We start from the raw sequence: 25,827 nt of genomic DNA, 5'->3' as shown, positions 1-25,827 counted from the left end.
TGATACAGAGTTCACAGGTCAGTACTAAGCGACAAAGAGTTTAGAGATCAGTAGTTAAAGAGATAGGAGCTCCTGGTAAAGAATAATATGTCACCCAACTACAAAAATGCCTAATTAGAGCTCAATAACCCCCACAGCATTCTATTCATAATACATGGAATAAAAAAAAATGAGGCAGCTGTAACCTTTGAAATATAACATATAGAGTTTATTAATCCGCAAATCCTTAAAACCCACCATGGTGAAATTAAAGTCTCCAACTATATTCTCAAGATATGCAAAAATCATAATCTTCTATATTCTATAAATAAATTAAGGTGCTATATACAGTATACGCAAAATACATTTTTATAAGAATTTGTCCGTAATAAAGCGTATATATTTCAACACCCTCAAACTTTATATTCAATGTATTATGAATATAGAATGTTAGCAGGGCTAGTGACGCTCTAATCAGATTTTATTTGTAGTTGGGTTACTTCACAGTTAACCCCTTTCCTGCTGGAGGTGGAGCCCAATGGGAACCAAACCCAACAGCTGCCAGGCCCCTTCTATATTATGTAACCAGCGGGCATTACCGAAGTGCCCGCTGGTTACTTGACAGTTGTCATCTGGAAAGGAAGGGATGTGTCATCTGATCCTCTCCCCCTGCTACTTCCCCATGCCGTTCTCCACATCACAAGCGGTAGAGCTTCAGCAAAGATTCATATAGTGGCATAGCGCATGTGATGAGGAGGAGATCGGAAACCGGGGGAGAGGACCAGATGACACATCCCTTTCTCTTCAGAAGACCACTGTCTCCTATCTTCCCAATCATACCAGCCTGGGGTATGGGCTGTGCATGAGATGGACGACGTCACCAGTGGGTTCCTCCCACCCTCACCCCCTCTTCTTCCCCTCGCTGAGAATAGGATTTCTCTCTCAGCTAGTGCTCGTTCCGTTCACTTTCTCCCACTCACCTCATGTTGCTGTTGGAGGGAGGAAAGAGAAGAATCCTTCCTTCAGTTGATGTTGCTCTGTGCTCCATTCTCCAGCTGCCCGAGATGAGTGCATAGTCACTCCTGTCATTCAGGCCCCCCCCCCCCCTTGTTCTTCCCTGGCCACAATCATGACTTTACAATTTGAATACTGTCTCTCCCATTATTTGAATGCTATGGACTTGTTCACACTATTGCATTGCAGTAACACTCGGCATGTGCGTTGGTGTGCTGCAGAGCCACTACTTTTGAATGGTAACCCAACACACCTCGGCACGGTAATGCACGATAGTGCAATGTAGTGTACTGCACCTGCAATTTGGCAACCAATTCAAATGAATGGGCTGCCTTATACTGGTTGAAAAGGCTAAAGCTTTTTTACCTTCTTGAATTCTCAATACAGTGCTGTGCCCAAGAGCAGCTGCGCTGCTCTCTCTCCCCCTCATTGGACTCAGAACCAAAAACTTCCCTCTATTAATAGGACCATTATGTCGCAACACTCAAAGTTTTTATATAAAATACAAGCTTCATTCATACAAAGTATGCATAAAACAGTTAAAAGAAATCAAAATAGCGTCTGATAATTATGTATACATTTAGCACAGTTTGGAACATCTGAATCTTGTGTATGTCAGTTGACCTGAGTAACAACTAGAGGACAGCACCACCCAACGTGTTTCGAAGCAGGGTTTTTTAGTTTAGTTTCTCAGCACACCCCTGATTAAGAACTAAAAAACTCTGCTTTGAAATGCATTGGGTGTTGCTGTCCTCTAGTGTTCTGAGTGCAAACAAAGAGTTTGCATCCGGATTAAACATTTTGACAAGATACATTGGGAGAGATTTACTAAAACTAGTGTGCACAGAATTTGGTGCAGCTGTGCATAGTATCCTGTCAGCTCCTAGGTTGTACTGTTAAAGCTTAACCACTTGTGGACCACCTACTGCAAATTTACTGAGCAGCCCCCGCTTTGCTGGATTACGTACGTGTACGTGATCCAGCACTTCCAGGTAGGGGGTGCACACTGACGTAGCAGTGACGTAGCCACCAATGTGACGTAGTGACATTGTGACGTAGTGACATTGTGACGTAGCCACCAGTGACGTAGCAGAAAACATTTTTGGCCAAAATTTTTGAAGAAATGCGATTTTTTTTTTTTTTTTTTTTTATTGCATACGTTTCATCGCAGAAAGTAAAAAATATTGTTTGTTTTTTCTAAATTTTCAGTAATTTTACATTTATAGCGCAAAAAATAAAACACCCAGTAGTGATCAAATACCATCAAAAGAAAGCGCTATTTGTGCGAAAAAAATGATATAAACTTAGTTTGGGTACATCATTGCATGACCACACAATTACCAGTTAAAGTAGCCCAGTGCTAAATAGCAAAAAATGGCCTGGTTATGAAGGGGGTAAAACTTGACAGAGCTGAAGTGGTTAATTGAACAAGCTGAAGTTAGCAGCTGATTGGTTGCTATGCCCAGCTGCACCGAATTCTGTGTGCTCCAGTTTTACCCTAGGTTCACACCTATGCGTTTTTTAGTGTGCTTTGTAGTTTGCCGAAATCCACTACAGTCCTTTTTAATGTGGTTTTCTATGGTACACGTTCACATCTATGCGTTTTTCAGCTAATGCGTTTTTGGAAAAGGTCAGGAACTTTTTCCCGCAGCAGATTGCATTTTGCGTGTAATAGACTTTAATGGACCCGCACCAAGAATGCAAGTGTTTAGATGCGTTTTTATATGCTTTTTTTATGTTTTGCGTTTTTTTTCCAAACTGTGTAAAGCTGGTTAAGGAGCAGGCTGGAAAGCAAACCGCCACGTCGTTAACAACCGATGAGTCGTCGGGGAAAAAAAAACGATGTGTGTTACCCACTCTTCGAGTCTGTTATGGATTTTGAGGGGAACCCCATGCCAAAATGTAAAAAAAAATGTTTTTGGTTCCCCGCAAAAATCCAAACCAGAAAAAGGGAGGTCAGAAAAGGGAGGGGATAACCGAGCGCACCCCCCGCCCCCCAAACCATACCAGGCAACATGCCCTCAACATAGAGGAGTGCTGCCCCCCACCCCAAAGCACCTTGATGGGGACGGGGACAAGGGCCCCTTCCCCAAAACCCTGGCCGATGGTTGTGGGGTCTGCGGGCAGGGGGCTTATTGGAATCCAGAAGCCCCCTTTAATTAAGGGGGCCCCTGATCCTGCCCCCCCCCCCCATGTAAATGAGTACTCATTCACCAGAAAAAAAAAAGGTGTAGTGTAAATTAATGACAGTAGGCAGTTTTTTTCAATTCCTTTATTTCAAAAACATAAATAAAAAACAATGTTCCAGATGTAGATCCAAAAAAAAAAAGGTCAACTGATCCTGAAGGCTCCCGCCATCTCCCTGCTCCCCCGTCTTACAGTTCTCAAATAGCTAAGGGGAGGAGCTGAGGCGGATCTGTGACGTCATTGACCGGTGCATGCTGGGTCAGTGAAGTCACCAGGTGGCCCCACCCCTTCGCTATTTAAGAACTGTCAGAAAGCAAAGCAGGCAGATGCCGGGAGCCTTCAACATAATTTTTTTCTTTATTTCGATTCCCCCCCCCCCCCCCCACAAAGTGGAGTTACTCTTTAAGTCCCTCACCAGTAAAACTTCCTTCTCTAAAGACTACCATTTAACCTCTTGCCAACCACCCACCGTAGTATTACTGTGACAGGGCGGCTCGGCTGCACACAATTACTTAGTACTACGTGATTTCGTGCACGAGGTTTCGTTGGCGTGCACGCCGCCGGAGTCGCGCTCCCGCTGTGTAGAGACACAGCGGGAGGTGGACAGTGGGAGGAGCGGCAGCGATCGCCTTCCTCCCGGGACCGTGAGATAAACTGACAAAAGACCCACCTACTTATGTAAGCAAAGCAGGCGAGTCTTCTGTCAGACAGGCAGGGATTGATCAGGAGTTTCAGCTAAGCTGAAACTTCGATCTCTCTGTGCCTGTCACAGAACCCTTCTCATACACAGTCAGTAATCACATTTAGGTACACATTAACCCCTTTGATCACCCCCAGTGTCATCTATACAATAACAGTGCATAATATTTAGCACTGATTACTGTATTCATTTCACTGGTCCCCAAAAAGTGTCAAAAATGTCAGGTTTTTTTTTTTTTTTTTTTATATTAGGAATGTTTTATAGCAGAAAGTAAAAAATATGGCATTTTTTCAAAATTGTCGCTCTTTTTTTGTTTATAGCGCAAAATCTAAAAACCGCAGAGGTGATCAAATACCACCAAAAGAAAGCTCTATTTGTAGGAAAAAAAGAACATCAATTGTAGTTGGGTACAGCGTCGCACCACCGCGCAATTTTACGTTAAACTAACGCAGTGCCGAATCGCAAAAACTGGCCTGGTCATTAAGGGGGTAAAACCTTCCGGAACTGAAGTGGTTAACAGGTCAACCATGAGCAATGCGTGTATCTCACAAGTCTCACTAGGACTTTTACATTTTCATTATTCATTTTGCTGCCTAAGCTATGGATTTAAATTGTTATGATATTTCTTTTACACTAATAATCAGTTTATTTACCTTAGATTTTTGGATGCTTTGCACTCACAGAATTGAGCCATGGCAGCAATACAAAGGCTATTCGCACAACTGCACGCTTCGATGCTTCAACAAAGGTACGTGGCAGGAGATTCACAACAAACTGCTGACTTTGGAGTTAAAAGGAAATATAATGGTTTTGGCTTTGGTCTTAATTGGCACTACTGAAGTCGCTCCGACTTTAGAAAAGGGTCCTGTACCTCTTTGAGGCGACTTGTATCCGACTTGTCCCAATAGACTTCAATGGGAGTCGCCTCCAAGTCAGATCCTTATCTTATTTGAAGGGACTTGTGATCCGACTTTGCAGGAAGAAGAAGGAAAATTAGCCAGGCATTCCCCACATTGCAGCCATGCCTACAGTTCCTATATACCATTATCTCTGCCTGGTCTGTGTGAGTGGCACTGGTGGACACTGATTCGTGGCACTGATACGTGGCACTGGTGGACACTGATTCGTGGCACTGATACATGGCACTGGTGGACACTGATTCACGGCACTGATACATGGCACTGGTGGACACTGATTTGTGGCACTGATACGTGGCACTGGTGGACACTGATTCGTGGCACTGCTACGTGGCACTTGTGGACACTGATTTGTGGCACTGATACGTGGCACTGGTGGACACTGATTCGTGGCACTGGTGGACACTGATTCGTGGCACTGCTACGTGGCACTGGTGGACACTGATTGGTGGCACTGATACGTGGCACTGGTGGACACTGATTCGTAGCACTGCTACTTGGCACTGATACGTGGCACTGGTGGGCACTGATTCGTGGCACTGCTACGTGGCACTGATACGTGGCACTGGTGGACACTGATTCGTGGCACTGATACGTGGCACTGGTGGACACTGATTTGTGGCACTGCTACGTGGCACTGATACGTGGCACTGGTGGACACCTAGTGTGAGGAAAGGGATATGCAGTGTAGTTAGGGTACTATATATGTGAATAGAGAAAACACTCGCGCCAATGGATATTTAAGAAAAAATGTATATATATATATGTAACAGTATATATGTATATAAAGGTAGCTGCTGTGATAGACCTTTTGGGGTAACAGATATGGGGATAGTTGTAATAAAAATGTTATTACATCAACAGCGCATACCTGGTAGCAGGAATGGAAGATTAGGGATCTTGTTGCCAATAGCCCTGACAAATGTTTGTACGCAGCCTGTGCTGTGGTATGGTGGATTATTGCCACCTATATGCTGCCTTTTTATGTATAAACCACTTGTGTTACATACATCTATATGTGCAATAAAAAATCTTCATGTGAGTTTAAAGTGCTAAAGTTGTGCTGGTTGCGCTCTTAAATAAAATAATTAACATTTCATAATAGATGGATAGTCATATGCATACATTGCTATATACTGATCTATCAATGAAAATACGTATTTACACTGTATCTCATAAATAGATAAAAACCATCAAAAAACTTTTAAAATAAATAGAAAGTGCTCAGTGCCAAGAGAAAGATGTCCATATGTTTCCAAGAAAATGGTGTTAGTTCTAATGGTGATTCAAATAATAATTCAATCTTGAATATAATGGTATAGTTCAAAAACCAAAAGTGCATAAGTGATGACACCCTCTGTGCTCCTGTGTGTGAGGCGGGCAATTCAAACTCACCAGATGTTGTTGACCCTCGGTACCATACGGCAGGTGGGTCAAAAGTGCTTTGTGGTGAGTGTCCAGCGGGGTCCCAGCCGTCCGTGCTCGGGTGGTCCTGGATCCTGTTGGTTGTTACCAAAGAATCGCACTCCTCATGGTGTAGTATTAAAAATGTTGCTTTTATTTGTATGAAAAGATTGCCATAAAATTCCAAAAAATTCTTAAAAAATATATACGGTATACAACGTTGGTGGTACAGTGCTAGTGGAAAGATATGCGGAGCCTGGGTACTGGGAAGCCGTGCGGGATGCCAGTGACGGTTCGCCCGCTCTCTGCACGGGGCTTCCGGGTGTACGCCGGCTTGCGTTCCACGTACCACAGTGAAAGCGAGGCTGCGTGCGGCTCAACTTGACGTGTTTCGTCGTCAAAGTGCGACGTCTTCGGAAGTTGACTATAGTATACCACTTTAAGTTAAGTGTCAGGGTGACCGTAGTGTAGTTTAGGGTGAACTGACTCTGACTGCTATGCCAGGGTGACAGAACTCATCCATGTCAGGGTGACCGCCATAAGAAAAAGATAATTTTTCTTAGAATTATTATTAGAGCAGGGATAGGGCTCAGCTCCTTTTATGCAAGGGTGACAGAACTTATCCATGTCAGGGTGACCACCATACGAAAAAGATAATTTTTCTTAGAATTATTAGTAGAGCTGGGATGGGGCTCCGCTCCTTTTACACCTGGGCGTTTTTGTTTCAGGCGTTTATTGGGCTTTTTTGTGGACGTCTTTGGAGACAGGCATGACATCTGAAACTTCTGTGTAGGGGTATATATACACACACACATATATGTATATATACACATACACACATATAGGTGTGAAAGGAGCAGAACCCTATCCCTGCGCTACTGAAATTATTTGCAGGGATGGTGTTACCCTCCTTTCACACCTATATGTGTGTATGTGTATATATACATATATGTGTGTGTGTGTGTATATATATATATATATACCCCTACAGAAGTTCAGATGTTATGCCTGCCTCCAAAGACGCCCAATAAACGCCTACAACAAAAACGCCCAGGTGTGAAAGGAGCGGAGCCCTATCCCTGTGCTACTAAAAATTCTAAGAAAAATTATCCTTTTTTTTCTGGTTCTGGACATGCTACAGAGCTAAAACTTCACAGGTACACTTTTTAGACCCCCCAGACACTAAATCCAAAGAAATCTCATTTTTCTTTTCAATAATTTTTTCAATAATTGGCTCTCTATCAAAAACGACAATTTTTAAGAACTTTTTTTTGTGTGATTGAGCATGACCCAGAACCATCATATTCTGATTGGCCAAATACAAAGTCGTCTATCATACAAGTCGCGCTGGATACGCGCAAAGTCGCGCAAACAAGTCACGCTAACAAGTCGCCCCTTATGAGGTGACTTAGAGGTCGCGGTAGTGTGAACCGGCTCTTAATAATTTGTTTTTTGTTTTTTTTTTTGGGGGGGGGGATTTTCTTATACGCCCTGCTCCAGACATGCAGTAATGCGATCATAGATCTGGGTGCTGTGGATGATGTAAGTCCTGTACACATGCACCCAATTGCCAAAGAGGAGAAGAAAAAAATGATGTATGTAGCTCCTTGCTTTAATACAAGGCAGCTAATACCCAGAGCACTATAGGTTTTTAAAAGACGAAGCAGTAATTGTCTTTTTTCAGACACTGGCTTTTTTACATCAAAGCAGATAGGGAGATAGAGGAAAACACATGAAAAGGGGATCAAAGGCAGAATATGACATATTAAAGTGGAAGAAAACTTTATTTTTCAAAAATTTGCTGACAGGAAAGGCATTTATAAAAGAAGACCCCCTTTTTGGTCTCTTCTGCCATAAATGCATCGACCTGTCTCCCAGCCGTCATGTACACATAGCTGTAAATGCGCAGCTGTGCTTTTTTTTTCTGGTTCTGGACATGCTATAGAGATGAAACTTCACAGGTACACTTTTTTGACCCCCCCCCCCCCCCAGACACTAAATCCAAAAAAAGTCATGCCTGCCTCCAAAAATGCCCGATAAATGCCTGCAAGAGAAACGCCCAGGTGGAGAGAAGCCATATGCCTGTGCTACTAAAAATTATAAGAAAAATGCTTTTTTTTTTCTGGTTCTGGACATGCTACAGAGATGAAACTTCACAGGTACACTTTTTAGACCCCCCCCCCCCCCAGACACTAAATCCCCAAAAAGTCATGCCTGCCTCCAAAAATGCCCGATAAATGGCTGCAAGAAAAAATGCAAGGTGTAGAGAAGCCGCCACACTGCTGTATTAATAATTATAAGAAAAATGCTTTTTTTTTCTGGTTCTGGACATGCTACAGAGATGAAACTTCACAGGGACACTTTTTGGATCCCCCAGACACTAAATCCAAAAAAAGTCATGCCTGCCTCCAAAAATGCCCGATAAATGCCTGCAAGAAAAACGGCCAGGTGGAGAGAAGCCATATTCCTGTTCTAATAAAAATTATAAGAAAAATGCTCTTTTTCTTCTGGTTCTGGACATGCTACAGAGATGAAACTTCACAGGGACACTTTTTGGACCCCCCAGACACTAAATCCAAAAAAAGTCATGCCTGCCTCCAAAAATGCCCGATAAATGCCTGCAAGAAAAACGGCCAGGTGGAGAGAAGCCATATTCCTGTTCTAATAAAAATTATAAGAAAAATGCTCTTTTTCTTCTGGTTCTGGACATGCTACAGAGATGAAACTTCACAGGGACACTTTTTGGACCCCCCAGACACTAAATCCAAAAAAAGTCATGCCTGCCTCCAAAAATGCCCGATAAATGCCTGCAAGAAAAACGGCCAGGTGGAGAGAAGCCATATTCCTGTTCTAATAAAAATTATAAGAAAAATGCTCTTTTTCTTCTGGTTCTGGACATGCTACAGAGATGAAACTTCACAGGGACACTTTTTGGACCCCCCAGACACTAAATCCAAAAAAAGTCATGCCTGCCTCCAAAAATGCCCGATAAATGCCTGCAAGAAAAACGGCCAGGTGTAGAGAAGCCATATTCATGTGCTACTAAAAAGTATAAGAAAAATGCTCTTTTTTTCTTGTTCAGGACCATTTTTATGGAAAGTCAGATCACAAGTCGCTTCAATTAAGATAAGGAGGCGACTCCCATTGAAGTATATGGGACAAGTCGGATCACAAGTCACCTCAAAGTAGTACAGGACCCTTTTCTGAAGTCGGAGCGACTTCAGTAGTGCCAATTAAGATGGCACTGATTGATTAACATTGCTTTTGTTATGTCAAGCGACTTGACAACTTGAGGGCACACAAGTCGCCTCACAAGTCATGCTAGTGTGAATGGGCTCTTATGGTCTTGAAATGGCCACGGCACGTTTATTGGTATAAATACTCAATACATAAATAAATAACAATAAATAACAATAAATATATAAATATTAAAACCAGAAATTTCAAAAACATCCGCTCAGTTATAGAACTCGAGCGTAATAAAAATTGTATTAAAAGTCCCTCCTTGATACAAGGGTGACAAAACCACATAATGGTGTTCGCGACAGGGAGGGAGGGGAGCTCGCCGAGCTGATCCAGGACTGACTGAAGAACTCCGTGCTGCGCGTCTTCTTATATAGCCCTAGGCACGTGACCTCACCTCAGGCTAGACACGTTTCTCCCGCCTACCTACATGTGACTTTCCCGCTCTAACTCAAACTCCCACTCAATAACCTGACAGGACTCCCGTCTGAATTCATATAGGACATGTTAACTAAGCGGCTGCCCTTAAACTAAGCTAAACAGTTTAAAACTATCTAACGGTTAAAATTTAATTAAAATTAACACTATAGCAACCACAATCCCATGCTGTGGGCATTATATTATCATACCCACATAACATTGGCAGTGTTTTAGTTTGTTCCCTATCCATTTAGGGCATATTTAGATCCAAGAATAGAAATGTAATGTATATTACAACTTACTAGTCTTTATATGTGATCGCTTACATATTTTTCCCTTTATTTTTACCTGGTAATCCTGCAGAAAACACACTTTCTGTCCTTGGGTGAGTACACTCCTTCTGTATCTATAGAGGAGCAGCAATGTCACCCTAGGACAGAATACCTCCCTTTTTTATCATTATTCATCATATATGGGTGAAGTGTCCTGTAGTTTACAGAAGAGAACAAGCAAATCTATTAATATTGTCTGACATTTCAGTTCAGTGCACAGGAAGTTTCAAGGACACATTTCTGGCAGAATAAACAGTTATTTATCCATACATGCAGAACATATTCATAGCCTGGTAAAAGATAACTAATGCAGCCACCACATCGAAGGACTGGTAGGCTGCAATGCATTACATTTTTTTTTTTTAGTTTAGATACACAATAATGTTTGGGTGTGACCCCATTGATCTTAGAGGGCGAGTTTGACAGGTGGTGTCATCTGTCAAACTCTCCAGCTGGAGTTAAATCTGCAACAGCCTCAAAGCATTGTGACTGTGGCATTGTACAATCCTTTTTAATGTTAGATTGGTGGGCAGGGGGTGGTAAAACTGCAGCTCAGCCGCCCCCTGGTTGCCCATGTGAAAGAGCCCTTTATGTAGTACCAGAAGCTCAGTTTTATAAAATAATGCATTGCTAACTAACAGTAAAGTATGCTTCATTAAATTAAAATTATCTAGTGCATGCCAACACTTAATCTCCATGTTCTCCGCTGCTCTCTCCTGACTGCTTTTTAGAACCCCCAAGGACACAGGAGATGGGAGGAGCCTGCACACTGGAGGACACTGGGGGGGGGGGTAGGTTAAGAGACGTGGCTTGCCGCTCCAGGGAATAGAGTGTGCACAGAAGGATGACACCGTAGGATACTGTAAGGAGTCGCAAAACACCCAAACAGCAATGCCAGTGCTGAGGGGACAACCTGCATCAGGTGCAATAAAGATGTACACATTTGGGTTGATATACTAAAATTGGAGAGTGCAAAGGCTGGTGCAGCTGTACGTGGTAGCCAATCAGCTTCTATCTTCAGCTTGTTCAATTAAGCTTTGACAAAATAAAAAAAACTGAGTTGTGCAGAGCTGCACCAGATTTTGCACTCTCCGTCCCCATCAGGGGGCATCACATAAGGTTTTACACCAACATTACGGAAAGAAGCATGGGCTTTGGTGTCACTTTAAATTAGTGGGTTTCTTCCGCCTTGAATAACCATTTTGAAAACAATAACTGTATTTTGTTTTCTGAAACAATGTTACATTGTAATGTTATGTATTTCATCTCTATTTTCTTTTTCAGGAATTTATAATAAACTCCCCAGATTTTGAAGCAGCTAAATTCTGGGTGGGTAATATGGGGAAGACTGCCACCCATGCTGTGGTGTATGCTCAGCTGTACACATCGGATAGACAGAGCCATGGATTACACTCCTTTGTTGTGCAGGTAAGGGAGCTTCCCTTTTCACATTTTTAATTTTATAGATGACATTCTTTTTATTGCTTTAATCACCCAAAATGAAGCAGATATAAAAAAATAAAAAAAAATCAGAGTGCTTATTTTTGGGTGCAGTGGAATACACTATATTGTCAAAAGTATTGGGACACCTGCCTTTACACACACATGAACTTTCATAGCATCCCAGTCTTAGTCTGTAGGGTTCAATTTTGAGTTGGCCCACCCTTTGCAGCTATAACAGCTTCAACTCTTCTGGGAAGGCTGTCCACAAGGTTTAGGAGTGTGTCTATGGGAATGTTTGTCCATTCTTCCAGAAGTGCATTTGTGAGGTCAGGCACTGATGTCGGAGAGACCTGGCTCGCAGTCTCTGTTCTAATTCATCCCAAAGGTGTTCTATTGGGTTTGGGTTTTGGACCCCGGGCAGGCTAGTCAAGTTCCTCCACCCTAAACTCGCTCATCTATGTCTTTATAAACCTTGCTTTATGCACTGATGCACAGTCATGTTGGAACAGGAAGAGGCCATCCCCAAACTGTTCCCACAAAGTTGGGAGCATGAAATTGTACAAAATGTCTTGGTATGCTGACGCCTTAAGAGTTCCCTTCATTGGAAATAAGGGGCCAAGCCCAACCCCTGAAAAACAACCCCAAACCATAATCCCCCCTTCATGAAATGATTTGGACCAATGTATGTCTGAAACCAATGTCAGGTTTTCTTGTTGTCTAAGACATTGTTGAAAAGACATCGCCAAATCCCCAACACATCTGTGACAGTGCAGGAGTTTATGCGCCATTGAAGCAGAGTGCTTCTATCACATACCTGCAGGTTCTCCCTATACTTCCATGGATAATCCCCTAAAAACAGTAGTCTTACCTTGCTCCGCTCCTGCTAGTGATCATATACTCACCAAGCAATTTTTTTACATACTTATTATTTATGCAATTATATAATTAACCATGTGATGGTGTTAACCATCACTGGAATTTAAGGACAGATGGGTGAGGGGTTGAATTGCTTCATTTTTGTCAGCATGGTCCATTGTTCCCTTTGCCATGAGGTTTCTGAGCAGGAAGTCCACTCCTTATATGGTCATCCCAGGAAGTTCTGAAGAGACGGTCGGTCAGAAAAGGACTTCCGTCTAACTTTCTAACCCCTGGAGGGATTTCTATGATTTTTGGTTATGTTTGCATTTGAAGTATGCTGATTCTGAAAATGTAAGTTTTATTTGAATGTGATGAATATTTTAGAAGTTATGAAAATGTTGCTTACTGCCTGAGGTGGCTATTGTCAGGTGTGCTAATGACCTCACCTGTTGTCTGCTAAGGGAGGTATTGACACTCAGAGGAATGTGTATTCAGGGCTCGTTAGGGAACCATTGTTCTGTGTCTGACTATTATGGACATTGACTGCCCCCTGGGGCTTCTGTCTCTTTGCATTGGTCAAAGTTATCTGACCAATCACTACTGACTCATTTTCAAGCCCTCATTTGCATTGGTCAAAGCTATCTGACCAATCCCTGTTGACTCATTTCAAGCCCTCGTTTGCATGGATATTCCACTTTCTGTATAAAGTGTGCTGTGTTCTTCCAATAAATTGTCTTCCTGTTTGAACTTACATACAGCCTGCCTGGTGTGTGTTCTAATGGATTCCGAACGGCACATAGCTGTAGTTCGGATCCCGGATCCTTGGTTGACCGAACCATCAGACGATGCGATCTGCAAGCTGACTGACTAGAAACAGAGGAGTGTCTGGAGAGCGGACAGGGCGAGCAAGGGTCTCGTCACAAACCAATTATCTGGCAGCAGTACAAATCAAATCATGTGGAGGTCAGGAGATTCATTTAATGTTCACATCAAACACCGGAATGGAGCAAAATGGAATTTTAGTGATCGTTAGTGCCAGATTGGCTGGTATGATTTTTTTTGTAATTGCTAGTCCCTGAGAATTTGCACACCCAACAGGTCACAGCCTGGGATCAGGCTCCGGGTTTAGTAGCTAAAACAAGAGACACATTTGTCGTCATAAACAGGCCAGGTTCGATATACAAATAGTGGTAGCAGTATGGATTGAAGGGTTCAAATCTGCAGTCTAAGGTTTAAGGTTTGAGGTCGAGAGCAACAAACAGTGGTCAGTGAATTGGCAGCCAAGGGCCAATACATGAGCGGTGTATAGCTGAAGCAACAAGAGTAACTTACTGACAAAAGCACAATAATCTGGCAAACAGGAAGTGCAGAGAAAAGGCTTAAAGTGGTTTTAGACGTCCAGACATAAATTATGAACAAAGTATATCCCTCTATATTGTGTAATTAGGAGCACAAAGTGTCATTTCTGTCTGCTGCTTTGTTCCTCTGCTATCATCATGAATAACTTCTGACAAGTTTTCCTGATACCAAGAGAAAAATTATGACAGGGAAGGGAGCTCCAGCTGATTGAAAGCTTCAGCTCTGTTCCTTTGTGCTGTGTGAAAGGAGGGGGGGCACCAATCAGTTGTCAGAGCTTTCCTTACTGAGCTCCGCCCCCTTTTTAAATTCTTCACATTCTTTCTGGACTTTGAACAGATGTAGAGAAGAAAAAAGACTGCAGAGAACCAAGATTTTTTTCTTTATTATCTCTGTGTATCACCCGAGGCCAGTCACTTCACTGGGTATACAGCAGTGGTCCCCAACCTTTTTTGCACCAGGGACCAGTTTCGTGGCAGTCAATTTTCTAGGGAGCGTGTGCAGAGGCGGTTGATTACAGTACCCCTTTACAGTGTAGCCCCCTTTAGATCACAGTGCCCTTTTACATCACAGTACCCCCCCCCCCCCATCACAGTGCTGCATACTGTATATCCCGCACCACATATATGATAACAGTCATACTTTTGGCAGGGCAGAGGCAGGATTCAGCCTGTGTCCTCTACAGGGTTTCCTGCCCCGCCGATGATGTCATACTATGGCGGGAAGAGCTGCAAATCTGGATGGAGGGTGGGAGCTGCCCAACTTATCATATTAACAAGCGAGTATTTACCTGCTTGTTAATATGAAAATATGTCTGCTCTCCATGCTGATCTCCAGCTCCTCCTCCCCCCTGCTGATAGGATGACATGACATCATCAGGGGGGTGGCAGAGCAAGGAGAGGAGACACAGGTATGGCTGCACAGCGGCAGGTAACCTGCCAGGCAGTTTGTGGTAACCCTGTCTGGAGTATGGTCGCCGCTCACCTCCCACTGTGCAGCACGGTCATCAACAGGCCACGCACCAGCACCGGTCTGCTGCCCGGGGGTTAGGGACCCTTGGACTAAAAAGCTATTAGAAGCTATCCAAGAGCTTCAAGTGAGTAGGAAGAACCACTGCCAGGTACAGCAGAAACCCTGGGTTCAAACCTGACACCGCAGTCTCTAGAGTTTACTTCAAATGGTGTTCAAAACAAAAAACATCAAGTGAGCTTCAGTTTGGTGGATGAAAACCCCTTTCTGATGAGGTCAGAGGAAAATGGCCTGGTTGGTTTGAAATTACAGAAAGGCTATGGAAACCCGAATAACCCCCTTGAACTTTGTGATGAGCAGAACAACATCTAAGAATGCACAACACATTCAACCTTGAGGTGGATGGACTACAAGAGCTGAGGGCCATGTTGGGTTCCACTCCTGTCAGGCAAGAGAAAGCTGACTCACCTCACCAAAACTGGAAGCATGTAATTTGGTCTGGTGAATCTTCTTTTCTTCTGGGGCACACAGATGGTAGGTCAGTCACAAGATCTGAATCCAACAGAACCCCTTTGAGATGTTTTAGCACGATAGATTTGCAGCATGAATGTGCAGCGGACAAACTTGCAGTAAATGTGTGATGTCATCATGGACCAGAATCTCAAGGAATGATTAATGAATGTTGTGGGATCCATGCCATGGAGAACTGTGGCTGTTTTAGGAGCAAATATATGACCTACCCAGTATTAGTATAGTGCTCCTAATAATTTGCTCAGTGAGTGTATGTAGAACTCATAATTTGTGACCTGGTCCTGTTCTACTTTAAAGAAAGCCTTTTCTAAAAGACCCACTGGGTCTGCTGTTGCCAATCCCCTTCTAAAGATTCTAGTTTCCTGGCTAGTACAAAAAAAATATAAGATTCCTCTATCCATCCAGTGTGGATGGACAAATCTCCCTGTTGCGCTATTCAATTCTGACAACCACTGGTGGCAGCTGTCAGAATACCTGGACAGCGGGTGCATTTGCTCTTTCAAATTTTCCTGTTGAAGGGTATTGGACAGGAGGTGGCAGATTGTCCCAATGTCTAAGCAAATTTTGGGTGGTTCATTAGAAACCAGCCTGAATTCAATCAGTGTATAGACCGCTTTATGCCTCATTCACACAGCTATAATAAAGTTACTGGTGTTACTACACACACGTGAAAACATTCCTGTGTAATGATCAGTAAAATACTTGTGTATAGATAAGTTTAAACGCGTAGGTCACAATCTGGGATCAGGCTCCGGGTAAAATACTTGTGTATAGATAAGTTTAAACGCGTAAAGTCGCGTACATAGTTCGTTTTTATGAGAATTTATTCTTCCTTTGTTTAGACTTCATTTACACGATTACAAACCTGTATGCATGCGTTTATACATGTAAGCGCATGTTCTTTTTGGATTCTGTGTTCGGTTCAGTTCACATATATGTGGTGTGGCAGATCACGTGATTTTCACAGAAATCGCGCGCAATGTCTGTGTGGTGCGTTTTGAGCCATTCATGTGTATGGCTCAAATTGCACCGCATCCACACGGTGCAGGGTCCTTTTCTCCCCACACTGGAATCAGATTGCATAGGTGTTTAACTTAATGCGATCCAATTCTGTTAATCACACTGTGTTTTGCAAACCATTTTGGGGTGTCATTAACTCAACATTGACACCCGCCGCAGTTCGCATGAACGCCGTGCAATTTCAAAGCAGTGTGGGAAATGCACAGAATTTCCCACACCGCATATATGATAACCGAGCCTTAAGGATCTAAAAAAAACTCATATTTTCACACCTCTGTGAATAGTCTATTGAAAACAATGCAGCTGTATTCAGATCTGTAATTAAAAAACGCTTGTATGTTTTTTTTTTTTTGGTTTTTTTTTATGGCGTGTGAATGAACCCATAGCCTGGCCATACATTATAAAACTCTCTTGTACATTTTTTCTTTAGATTTACCAAAAGCATATAATATGAGAAACCTAAACACTTTTAGTGTGTACGCAATCAGGCAGGCCCTTGCATTATATAGTTGAAGGTAAATCTAAAGGCAATTGAATAAGAAAATTGTATAATGTATGGTTAGCCTTAGAGTCACTAATGTTTTTACCAAAATTATACCTGGCTTATGTTTTGTTTGCAGTATAGATATAAGGTATGTAGGCATTCGATACAAGTTGTGTTGAGTAGAGTCCTTTAAGTGTGATTTTTTTTTTTAAGCATATTTTTATAATACAGCATAAGCTTTATATTTTAGTCCTAAATTTTTAATTACGAAAGCAAATAAAGCAAATGGCTTGTGAAATGTTTATTTGCTTAATTAAGCGGCACGGTTGGTGCCCCCAGTGGGGTTTGGCTGACAGCAGTCACGGCAATTAACCTTCCTCTAAATCCCAGCCACAGGTATGCTGCTGCCATGCTGCTTGTCACACTTGTATAGCCAATAACAGGACTCAAGCTGCAGTGAATCTTTTATCCTATTCTATTTACTGGGTGTATTTTCTTGACATAATGTAAAGTGCTTATTGTACTACATTATTATTTAAAGAGAACCTATCGCCATCTTAAATTGCAGGTAAAACTACAGAAAAATCAAGTGCATTAAATTATTATTTTCAGTGTTTTTTTCCATAAACAGATTTGTATTAACTTGCAACATTTCCTCTGGGCTTTTTGGAAAATTTGGGAGTGTACAATTACTGTCTGTGCTGGCCCATCTCCTACTCCCATTCCTTCACCTCTCTACATAACCTTTTTATGTAGCTGCTGAGTATATTATAGATTGTCTCCCATTAGCAGTATCAGAGCTTTAAAATGTCTATACATGGGAGGCTTTTACAAGTAAATAACATGCATAAAATACATTAAATGCACATATAATGGTATAGGAAGATTTTTGTTGACATGCATGGTCTATTTTTTTTTTTTTTTTAAAGATAAGCACACACACGTTAAACATTTTTGACTTAACTTAAAAGATGTATGTTTTTTTTTTTAACCACTAAAAGAGGAAGTAAAGTCTGGGAAAAAAATTATTTTTGGTTACCTGAAAAGTAATTGCATAATGTGTTAGTATGTGATACATTATGTGACTCTTATCTGCAAACGAAACCCGCGTTGTCCCCGCTGGAGGCCGCATCCATCTTCACCCGTCTTCCTTGTGGGTCTGCGGACTCCGGCTGTGCTACTGGCCGGAGTCACATGGGAGCCGCCGTTAATGGCACAGGGCTCTGAAGAAACGGCACAGGCGGCAGTTTCTTCAGAGCGCATGCACCGATGATGTAATCAGCTGCATGCAGTGCAAATATCTCCTAAACGGTGCAAGTTTACAGTACCTATATGTAAGCCTTGATTTAGGCTTGCTTGCCTATAGGTACAAACAGTACTCGGGGGTTTACAACCTCTTTAAGTACCAAGCCTATTTCTGACACATGTTGTTTACAAGTTAAAATCAGTATTTTATGCTAGAAAATTACTTAGAACCCCTAAACATTATGTATATATTTTTTAGCAAGGACTCTTTAGAATAAAATGGCGGTCGTTGCACTATTTTTTGTCACGCAGGATTTGCGCAGCAGTCTTTCAAACGCAATTTCTTTGGAAAAAATACATTCCACTGAATTAAAAAAAAAAAGTGAAACAGTAAAGTTTGCCCAATTTTTTTGTATATTGTGAAAGAGGATGTCAAGCCGAGTAAATAGATACCTAACATGTTACGGTTTAAAATTGCGCACACTCGTGGAATGGCAACAAACTACAGTACCTAAAAATCTCCATAGGTGATGCTTTCAAAAATTTTAACGGTTACCAGTTTAGAGTAACAGAGGAAGTCTTTTTCTAAAATTATTGCTCTCGCTCTGGCGATCTCTTAAGTACCTCACGTGTGATTTGGACATCGTTTTCATTTTTGGGCGTGACTTGCGTATGCATTTTCTTTTGTGCGCGAGCTCACGGCGACAGGAGCGCTTTTGAGAAAAAAAATTTTTTCCTGTTTTTTATTTTATTTTTAACACAGTTTTTTTTAAAAAAAGAAAAGAAAAATGTAATTACTTTCATTGCTGTCGCAAGGAATGTAAACATCCCTTTTGACAGTAATAGAAAGTGACAGGTACTCTTTATGAAGGGATCTGGGGGACCCCAAAACCCCTCCACTGCACTTCAAAGTATTCAAAATGCCAAAATCAGCATTTTTGAATACTGACAGTTTTTTTAAACCGGAAGTGACGTTGTGACGGACGTGCTGGCTGGTTGCTCAGGTCTCCCAGTGGAACGGGAGACCCGGGCAGAGCCACGCAGGGGGGGGGGGGTAATGTCCCTTCCTGCTCGCTGGGATTACAGCCGAGTGGCTGCTGAGCCACATCGGTTGTTACCTCCTGAAAGCCGACCGCCGGCTCTAAAAAACAGCACCTGGTTAATGCTTACAGCTGCAGGCATCATCCCGGTACAACCACTAATTCAAGTCGACGTACAGGTACGTCGGTTTGCGGGAAGTGGTAAAGATTCATACTTATTTCGGTGCATGCAGCATCACTCATTTTAAACTGAATGGTTTGTTTTACAATAACTTGAAGTCCCCGTTCACATTAGGTCGCTCCGACTTCGGGGGCGACCTGTGAAGTCGCATGCACTGCGACTTCGGCGTGACTTGCGCGGACTTCATCTAATGAATGTCTATGCAAGTCGCCTCCAGGTCGCCCCGAAGTTGTACAGGACCCTTTTTCTAAGTCGGAGCGACTTGTGTCGCTCCTATTAGAACCGGTCCTGTACTACTCAATGGACCCGACGGTGCGCAACTTGCCAGGCCGGACAAGTCGCCTGGCAAGTCGTAATAGTGTGAACCGGCTCTAAGCCTTTCTCATAGTATGTTTTTCTATATTAGTATGTTGAAGTAGCAGCAACTTAGAGAAAGGCTGTATGACAAAGTTGCAAAATGGACATAACCGATATGAATCTAGCAGATAATGGTATGTCCTTCAAGAAGGATTAATGAATAAGTACAGAGAATTGGCGAGAATTGCACAGCTTTTCAGACCTATTTAGTAAAGATAAGTGCAGTAACCCTTCAGCACAATCCGCAGCCATGTTCCACTTATTTCAATCTACTAAATTTAATTCTGATGTCACTTCGTTGCTCTCTTCTCCTCTCTACTTTGCTTTGACCTTGTGTTTTGGCCTTCTCATTATAAGCTGAACTTTCAGCTTTAAATGATATAAATATATCCTAGATGCATAAAACATTGTACAAAGTCTTACCATCTGTTTTCTTAAGAAAGTAGCCACAGCCTGTTTTGAAAAACCTGACCCTGGCCCGAATGGTTCAAAGAAGGACCCTTGCTCTTTGTGTGGAAGCAATGGTCTCTGTGTGAGAGGTCCGACATGCCCCCTGCTAAGTTAGAGATGAAGCCGGAAGCTTGAGCTTTTCTAATTGATGCTATTGGTCTGGATCAGTTGTGGGGGCCTTCCATACAGAAGGATCCTCCTGTGCTGCATGCTGGCAGGGGAAAGCTTTCTTTACACAGGCTCTAGCTGCTTCCTAAACATAATGAACTATGAAGCTTGTCAAAGATGGATCGAATGTCGGCCGGTTCAGATGGAACACCTCCGAGGTCGATCTATCTACGGGCAGGCTCGTTGTACTGAATAAAACACAGTAGGAGTCTGGCGCTCCAAAAGTTCAAATGTCTCTGGTAAGGATGGACTGTTTATATTGGTGTAGTAAAGTCTGCTGTCCAGGTAGATGGAAATAAACACTTAAAGTTTGGCAGCCATCCTCAGAGTCTGTCCGAAGGCTCTGTAGATATGTAGAAAGCAAGGGGGGGGGGGGGGGTGCCACTAAGTGTAGTAAATAATCACATTTAATGCACAACATAAAAAGCACTTAGAAGAGTGAAGCATAAAATAAGTCCATCATGATTGGTGTGGTCTGAGGTCCATGGCGGTCCTGTGTACTTCACAATCACCAAAAAATGCCAAATTAGGTAACTTCTGGATCTCCACGCTCAGAGCTCACAGCTATTTCTACTGGCCTCCATCGATTGACTTTAGTACAACCAGTCTGTCAGATTTTTTTCATGCGATTTACTGCCAGTGACTATAGCCGCCAGCAGTGATCATTGTGTTTAGCCTCCAGGGAAGGCTCCCTGCCAGCAGATCACAATAGCCCTGTGGGTTGATGGGGGAACTGAGCAGTTTTTTTCCCCCCACCCATGGTGGAAGGAAAAAAAATGCATAATCTCTGGGCTGTTTATGTCCTCATGCACACAGGACATTTTTTTCCTTCGCTGGATGCCTTTGCTCCAGGGGAGGAAAATGCAGCCTAAAAACCTGCCTAAAGCAGCATTTTGCTTGCTTGTTTCTATGCGTTCATGTGCGTTTGTGTATTTGGACATTTGGTTTTAGTTTTCAATCATTTTTATTTGGACATTTGGTTTTAATGCATTCTATTGGCCAGAATATAATTTATTGTGGTCTTTAGAAAGCATTAATGTTCAGACGTGCCTAGACACATCTAATAATTGGCATTTTTTCCACAGTTTTTGATGCCCAGTTTGCATGAAGATTAAAGTGGTTGTTAAGCCTAAACATTTCTACCTTAATGCATTTGTTGCAGCATCCCCCCTAACCCCCCTCCCCTTTTTACTTACCTCAGCCCTCATTTGATCCACTGCTGTGAACCTCTGCAGCTCTTCTCTCCCCTCACTTCCGAGTCTCACTGGCTTTTCTGGGGCACTGGGAGCCATTGGCTCCCAGTGCTGTCAAGCAAAGTCAGTGAAGAGGGAGCAGAAGGTGGAGCTGAGTCCCGCTGTCCATGTCAATGTACGCAGCAGTGGGGCTTGGGTGCGAGCACACGAGTGCCCCCATGGGAGGTGGCTTCCCATGGGGGCACTGAACAGAAAGGAGGGGCCAGGAGCACCGGTGGGGGACACGAAAAGAGGAGGTTCGCTGCCGCTCTGTGCATTTCCATTGCACAAAGCAGGTAAGTATATACATGTTTGTAAGGGTAAATTAAAAAAAATAAAAATAACAATCACTTTAAGACTTTGTGTACCTTGTTTAATCAATCTAGATCAGGGGCCTCTAAATTTTAAACTGGGGGCTAGTTTACTATCCTTCAGACTTTAGGGTGGCTGAACTGTGGATGTAGAAAAGTTCCCAACATCAGCGGGGATAAAGCAATGCCCCACCTTTGGTGTCAGTGGGAGGAATTATGCCCCATCACTGGTGTCATTGAGCCCAATTGTTGGTGTCATTGAGAGGAATTGTGGCCCACTGTTGGAGTCATTGGCAGGAATTTTGCCCCTTCACTGGTCTCAGTGGAGAAGAATTATGCCCTATTGTTGGCGTTTTTTTTTTTAATATGCATGCAGATAATTTGTTTTTCATGTCATTAACAGATACGTGACCCTAAAACTCTGCTTCCGATGCCAGGAGTGATGGTTGGTGACATTGGCAAGAAACTGGGTCAAAATGGATTAGACAATGGGTGAGTGACAATCCCTGAGTATTGAGAAATGGACATATGTATTCTCCACACTCAACCTTATTTATCAAGGTGTCTGAGTGCTGAGCTGCCTGTTGGGCAGAAGAACCAATCAGGCTCTCTAGTTCATTTTATAACCTGCACTGGAAAAATAAAAGATAAAAGATGATTAGTCATTGTGGACAGCTATCAGACACTGACAAGCAAGACTCACTGAAAACAATGAAACCTGTCTGTGAAATCTGAAGCTATATCTAGACTGATGGAACAAAAGAATAGTTGTATGCATTTATTAAAACATGTAGTATACTTTTACAAATAACTAGCATACATATGTGAACTTGTCTTGATGTCAGTTCCCTGCGTAGTAGTGCTCCGACTGGGAGAGGAAGGGCCAGCACTCACATCAGTCAGTGAACATATTTGCGGTGCATAACACTCCCTCTGCATAGTCAATCATAAATAACTGTGCAGCAGGCACACTATTCAGATGTTGTATCAGGTCAATCATAGAAGGTCAGCAAGATCTGATAAGTGGGCCTGCTGCATAGCTCTTCATGAGTTACTACATTGAGTGGGGTGGCACAGTGGCTGTGCAAGCAATGGGGTCCATGCTTTAAATCTCGGCCAGGACATTATCTTTGTGTTTGCATGGGCTTCTTTTGGGCACACCGGTTTCCTTCCACATTCCAAAGACATGCTGTTAGGTTAATTGGGTTGTGTTTAAATTGGCCCTAGTATGTGTGTCCCAGGCAAATTGGGAGGAAAAACCTAGTTACCTACAGTATCTCACAAAAGTGAGTACACCCCTCACATTTTTGTAAATATTTTATTATATGGTTTCATGTGACAACACTGGAGAAATTACACTTTGCTACAATGTAAAGTAGTGAGTGTACAGCTTATATTAAAGTTTAAATCTGCTGTCCCCCTCAAAACAACTTAACACACATCCATTAATGTCTAAACCGCTGACAACAAAAGCGAGTACACCCCTAAGTGAAAATGTCCAAATTGGGCCCAATTAGCCATTTTCCCTCCCCAGTGTCATGTGACTTGTTAGTGTTGCAAGGTCTCAGGTGTGAATGGGGAGCAGGTGTGTTAAATTTGGTGTTATCGCTCTCACTCTCTCATACTGGTCAGTGGAAGTTCAACATGGCACCTCATGGCAAAGAACTCTTGGATCTGAAAAAAAGAATTGTTGCTCTACATAAAGATGGCCTAGGCTATAAGAAGACTGCCAAGACCCTGAAACTGAGCTGCAGCACGGTGGCCAAGACCATACAGCAGTTTAACAGGACAGGTTCCACTCAGAACAGGCCTCGCCATAGTCAACCAAGTAGGATGAGTGCACATGCTTAGCGTCATATCCAGAGGTTGTCTTTGGGAAATAGACGTATGAGTGCTGCCAGCATTGCTGCAGAGGTTGAAGAAGTGGGGGGTCAGCCTGTCAGTGCCCAGACCATATGCCGCACACTGCATCAAATTGGTCTGCATGGCTGTCATCCCAGAAGGAAGCCTCTTCTAAAGGTGATGCACAAGAAAGCCCACAAACAGTTTGCTGAAGACAAGCAGACTAAGGACATGGATTACTGGAACCATGGCCTGTGGTCTGATCAGACCAAGATAAACTTATTTGGTTCAGATGGTGTCAAGTGTGTGTGGTGGCAACCAGGTGAGGAGTACAAAGACAAGTGTGTCTTGCCTACAGTCAAGCATTGTGGGGGGGGGTGTCATGGTCTGGGGCTGCATGAGTGCTCCCGGCACGAAGGAGCTACAGTTCATTGAGGGAACCATGAATGCCAACATGTACTGTGACATACTGAAGCAGAGGATGATCCCCTCCCTTCGGAGACTGGGCCGCAGGGCAGTATTTCAACTTAACGACCCCAAACACACCTCCAAGATGACCACTGCCTTGCTAAAGAATCTGAGGGTAAAGGTGATGGACTGGCCAAGCATGTCTCCAGATCTAAACTTTATTGAGCATCTGTGGGCCATCCTCAAACGAAAGGTGGAGGAGCGCAAGGTCTCTAACATCCACCAGCTCCGTGGTGTTGTCATGGAGGAGTGGAAGAGGACTCCAGTGGCAACCTGTGAAGCTCTGGTGAACTCCATGCCCATGAGGGTTAAGGCAGTGCTGGAAAATAATGGTGGCCACACAAATTATTGACACTTTGGGCCCAATTTGGACATTTTCACTTAGGGGGTCTACACTTTTTTGTTGCCAGCGGCTTAAACATTAATGGCTGTGTGTTAAGTTATTTTGAGGGGGCACCAAATTTACACTGTTATACAAGCTGTACACTCACTACTTTACATTGTAGCAAAGTGTCATTTTTCATGTCATGTCACATGAAAAGATAAAAAATATTTACAAAAATGTGAGGGGTGCACTGACTTTTGTGAGATACTATACCACCAAGAAAATATCATAAAAGTAAAAAAAAAAAAAAAAAAAATTGTACATTTTTATTATTATTATTATTTTTTTTAATATTTTTGCGTTGGATAGAGTGGAGAGGGATTAGAACACCTGCCGTGTTTTTATCGCTGTCTCTCTCTGTGTTAGGGAGATTCAATTTCCCAACAATTGGGTTGTCACCAGAACTGTAAAAGAGTGGAAATTTTCCAATGGGGACATTTATTCTAGTGACCCTGGTGATAACCAGGGATTTCCTAACTTTGGAGGGATTTCCTCTCACTTCCTGTTTGGCTATGGGACAGAGACACACATGGGAAAAAAAAAAGCTGACGAGGTTATAACCCTCGCTTACTCTATCCAAAATGAAAAAAAAAGTAAACATACTGTACTCTTACATAGTTGGTAAGGTTGAATAAAGACACCAGTTCATCCAGTTCAATCTATTTAGTTGTTTTACTTATGTTTATGTAAAGTACCTTTAACCAGTACCTTTTCCCATATCCCTGTATATCGTGTTCTCTTAGATGCTCATCTACGAGTTTTTCGAAACTATTAAAGGATCATTCCACCCTAAAACTAAAATCTCTGCATCTATAGATCTTCATGATCTAACATTAACCTATCTAGCCCTGTAAAGAAGAAATAAGCACAGATACCTTTTTTGAAGCCGATGCGACCGATCTCCAGTGGCGGAAGCTCTGCAGAGGTCACGGCCGACACAGGTGTGAAATGAATGGGGAGTGATGTCACCCATAGACTTTCTATGGGGCTTCTGTTGTTAGATGTGTCCTCTGCACCCACCTCCACAGCGAAGCCAACAGCTCAGCGTGGGATTAAGTCGGATTGGCTTCATAAAAGGAAAGTATATTGATTTCTTCTTTACATGGCTAGATAGGTTAGTGTTAGATCGTGGAGATCTATAGATGCAGGGATTTTAGTGTTAGGGTGGACTTATCCTTTAACACTCCCTGCAGACACCACCAATGTGCAAGGGAGTTTCACATCCTTACCGCTCTGACAGTAAAGAACCCCCTATGTGGTTTATGTTAAACCGCTTCTTTCCCAACTTCAT

General features: G+C 42.7%; 1 protein-coding gene across 2 annotated transcripts in view; it reads left to right on the top strand.

Moving 5' to 3' along the window:
* ACOX3 (acyl-CoA oxidase 3, pristanoyl) overlaps positions 1-25,827 on the top strand; it is a 225,092-nt gene that overhangs the window by 30,961 nt on the left and 168,304 nt on the right. For both annotated transcript variants that reach the window (XM_082243725.1, XM_082243726.1), the window contains exons 5-7: positions 4,539-4,628; positions 11,481-11,624; positions 22,245-22,333. In XM_082243725.1, coding sequence (XP_082099851.1) covers positions 4,539-4,628; positions 11,481-11,624; positions 22,245-22,333 — 323 coding nt within the window. The remainder of the gene's footprint in view (positions 1-4,538; positions 4,629-11,480; positions 11,625-22,244; positions 22,334-25,827) is intronic.

The sequence above is a fragment of the Pelophylax lessonae genome, assembly GCF_965119305.1.
Source record: "Pelophylax lessonae genome assembly, chromosome: 1".
Taxonomy (NCBI): Eukaryota; Metazoa; Chordata; class Amphibia; order Anura; family Ranidae; genus Pelophylax; species Pelophylax lessonae.
This window is presented reverse-complemented; position numbering and strand designations above follow the sequence as displayed.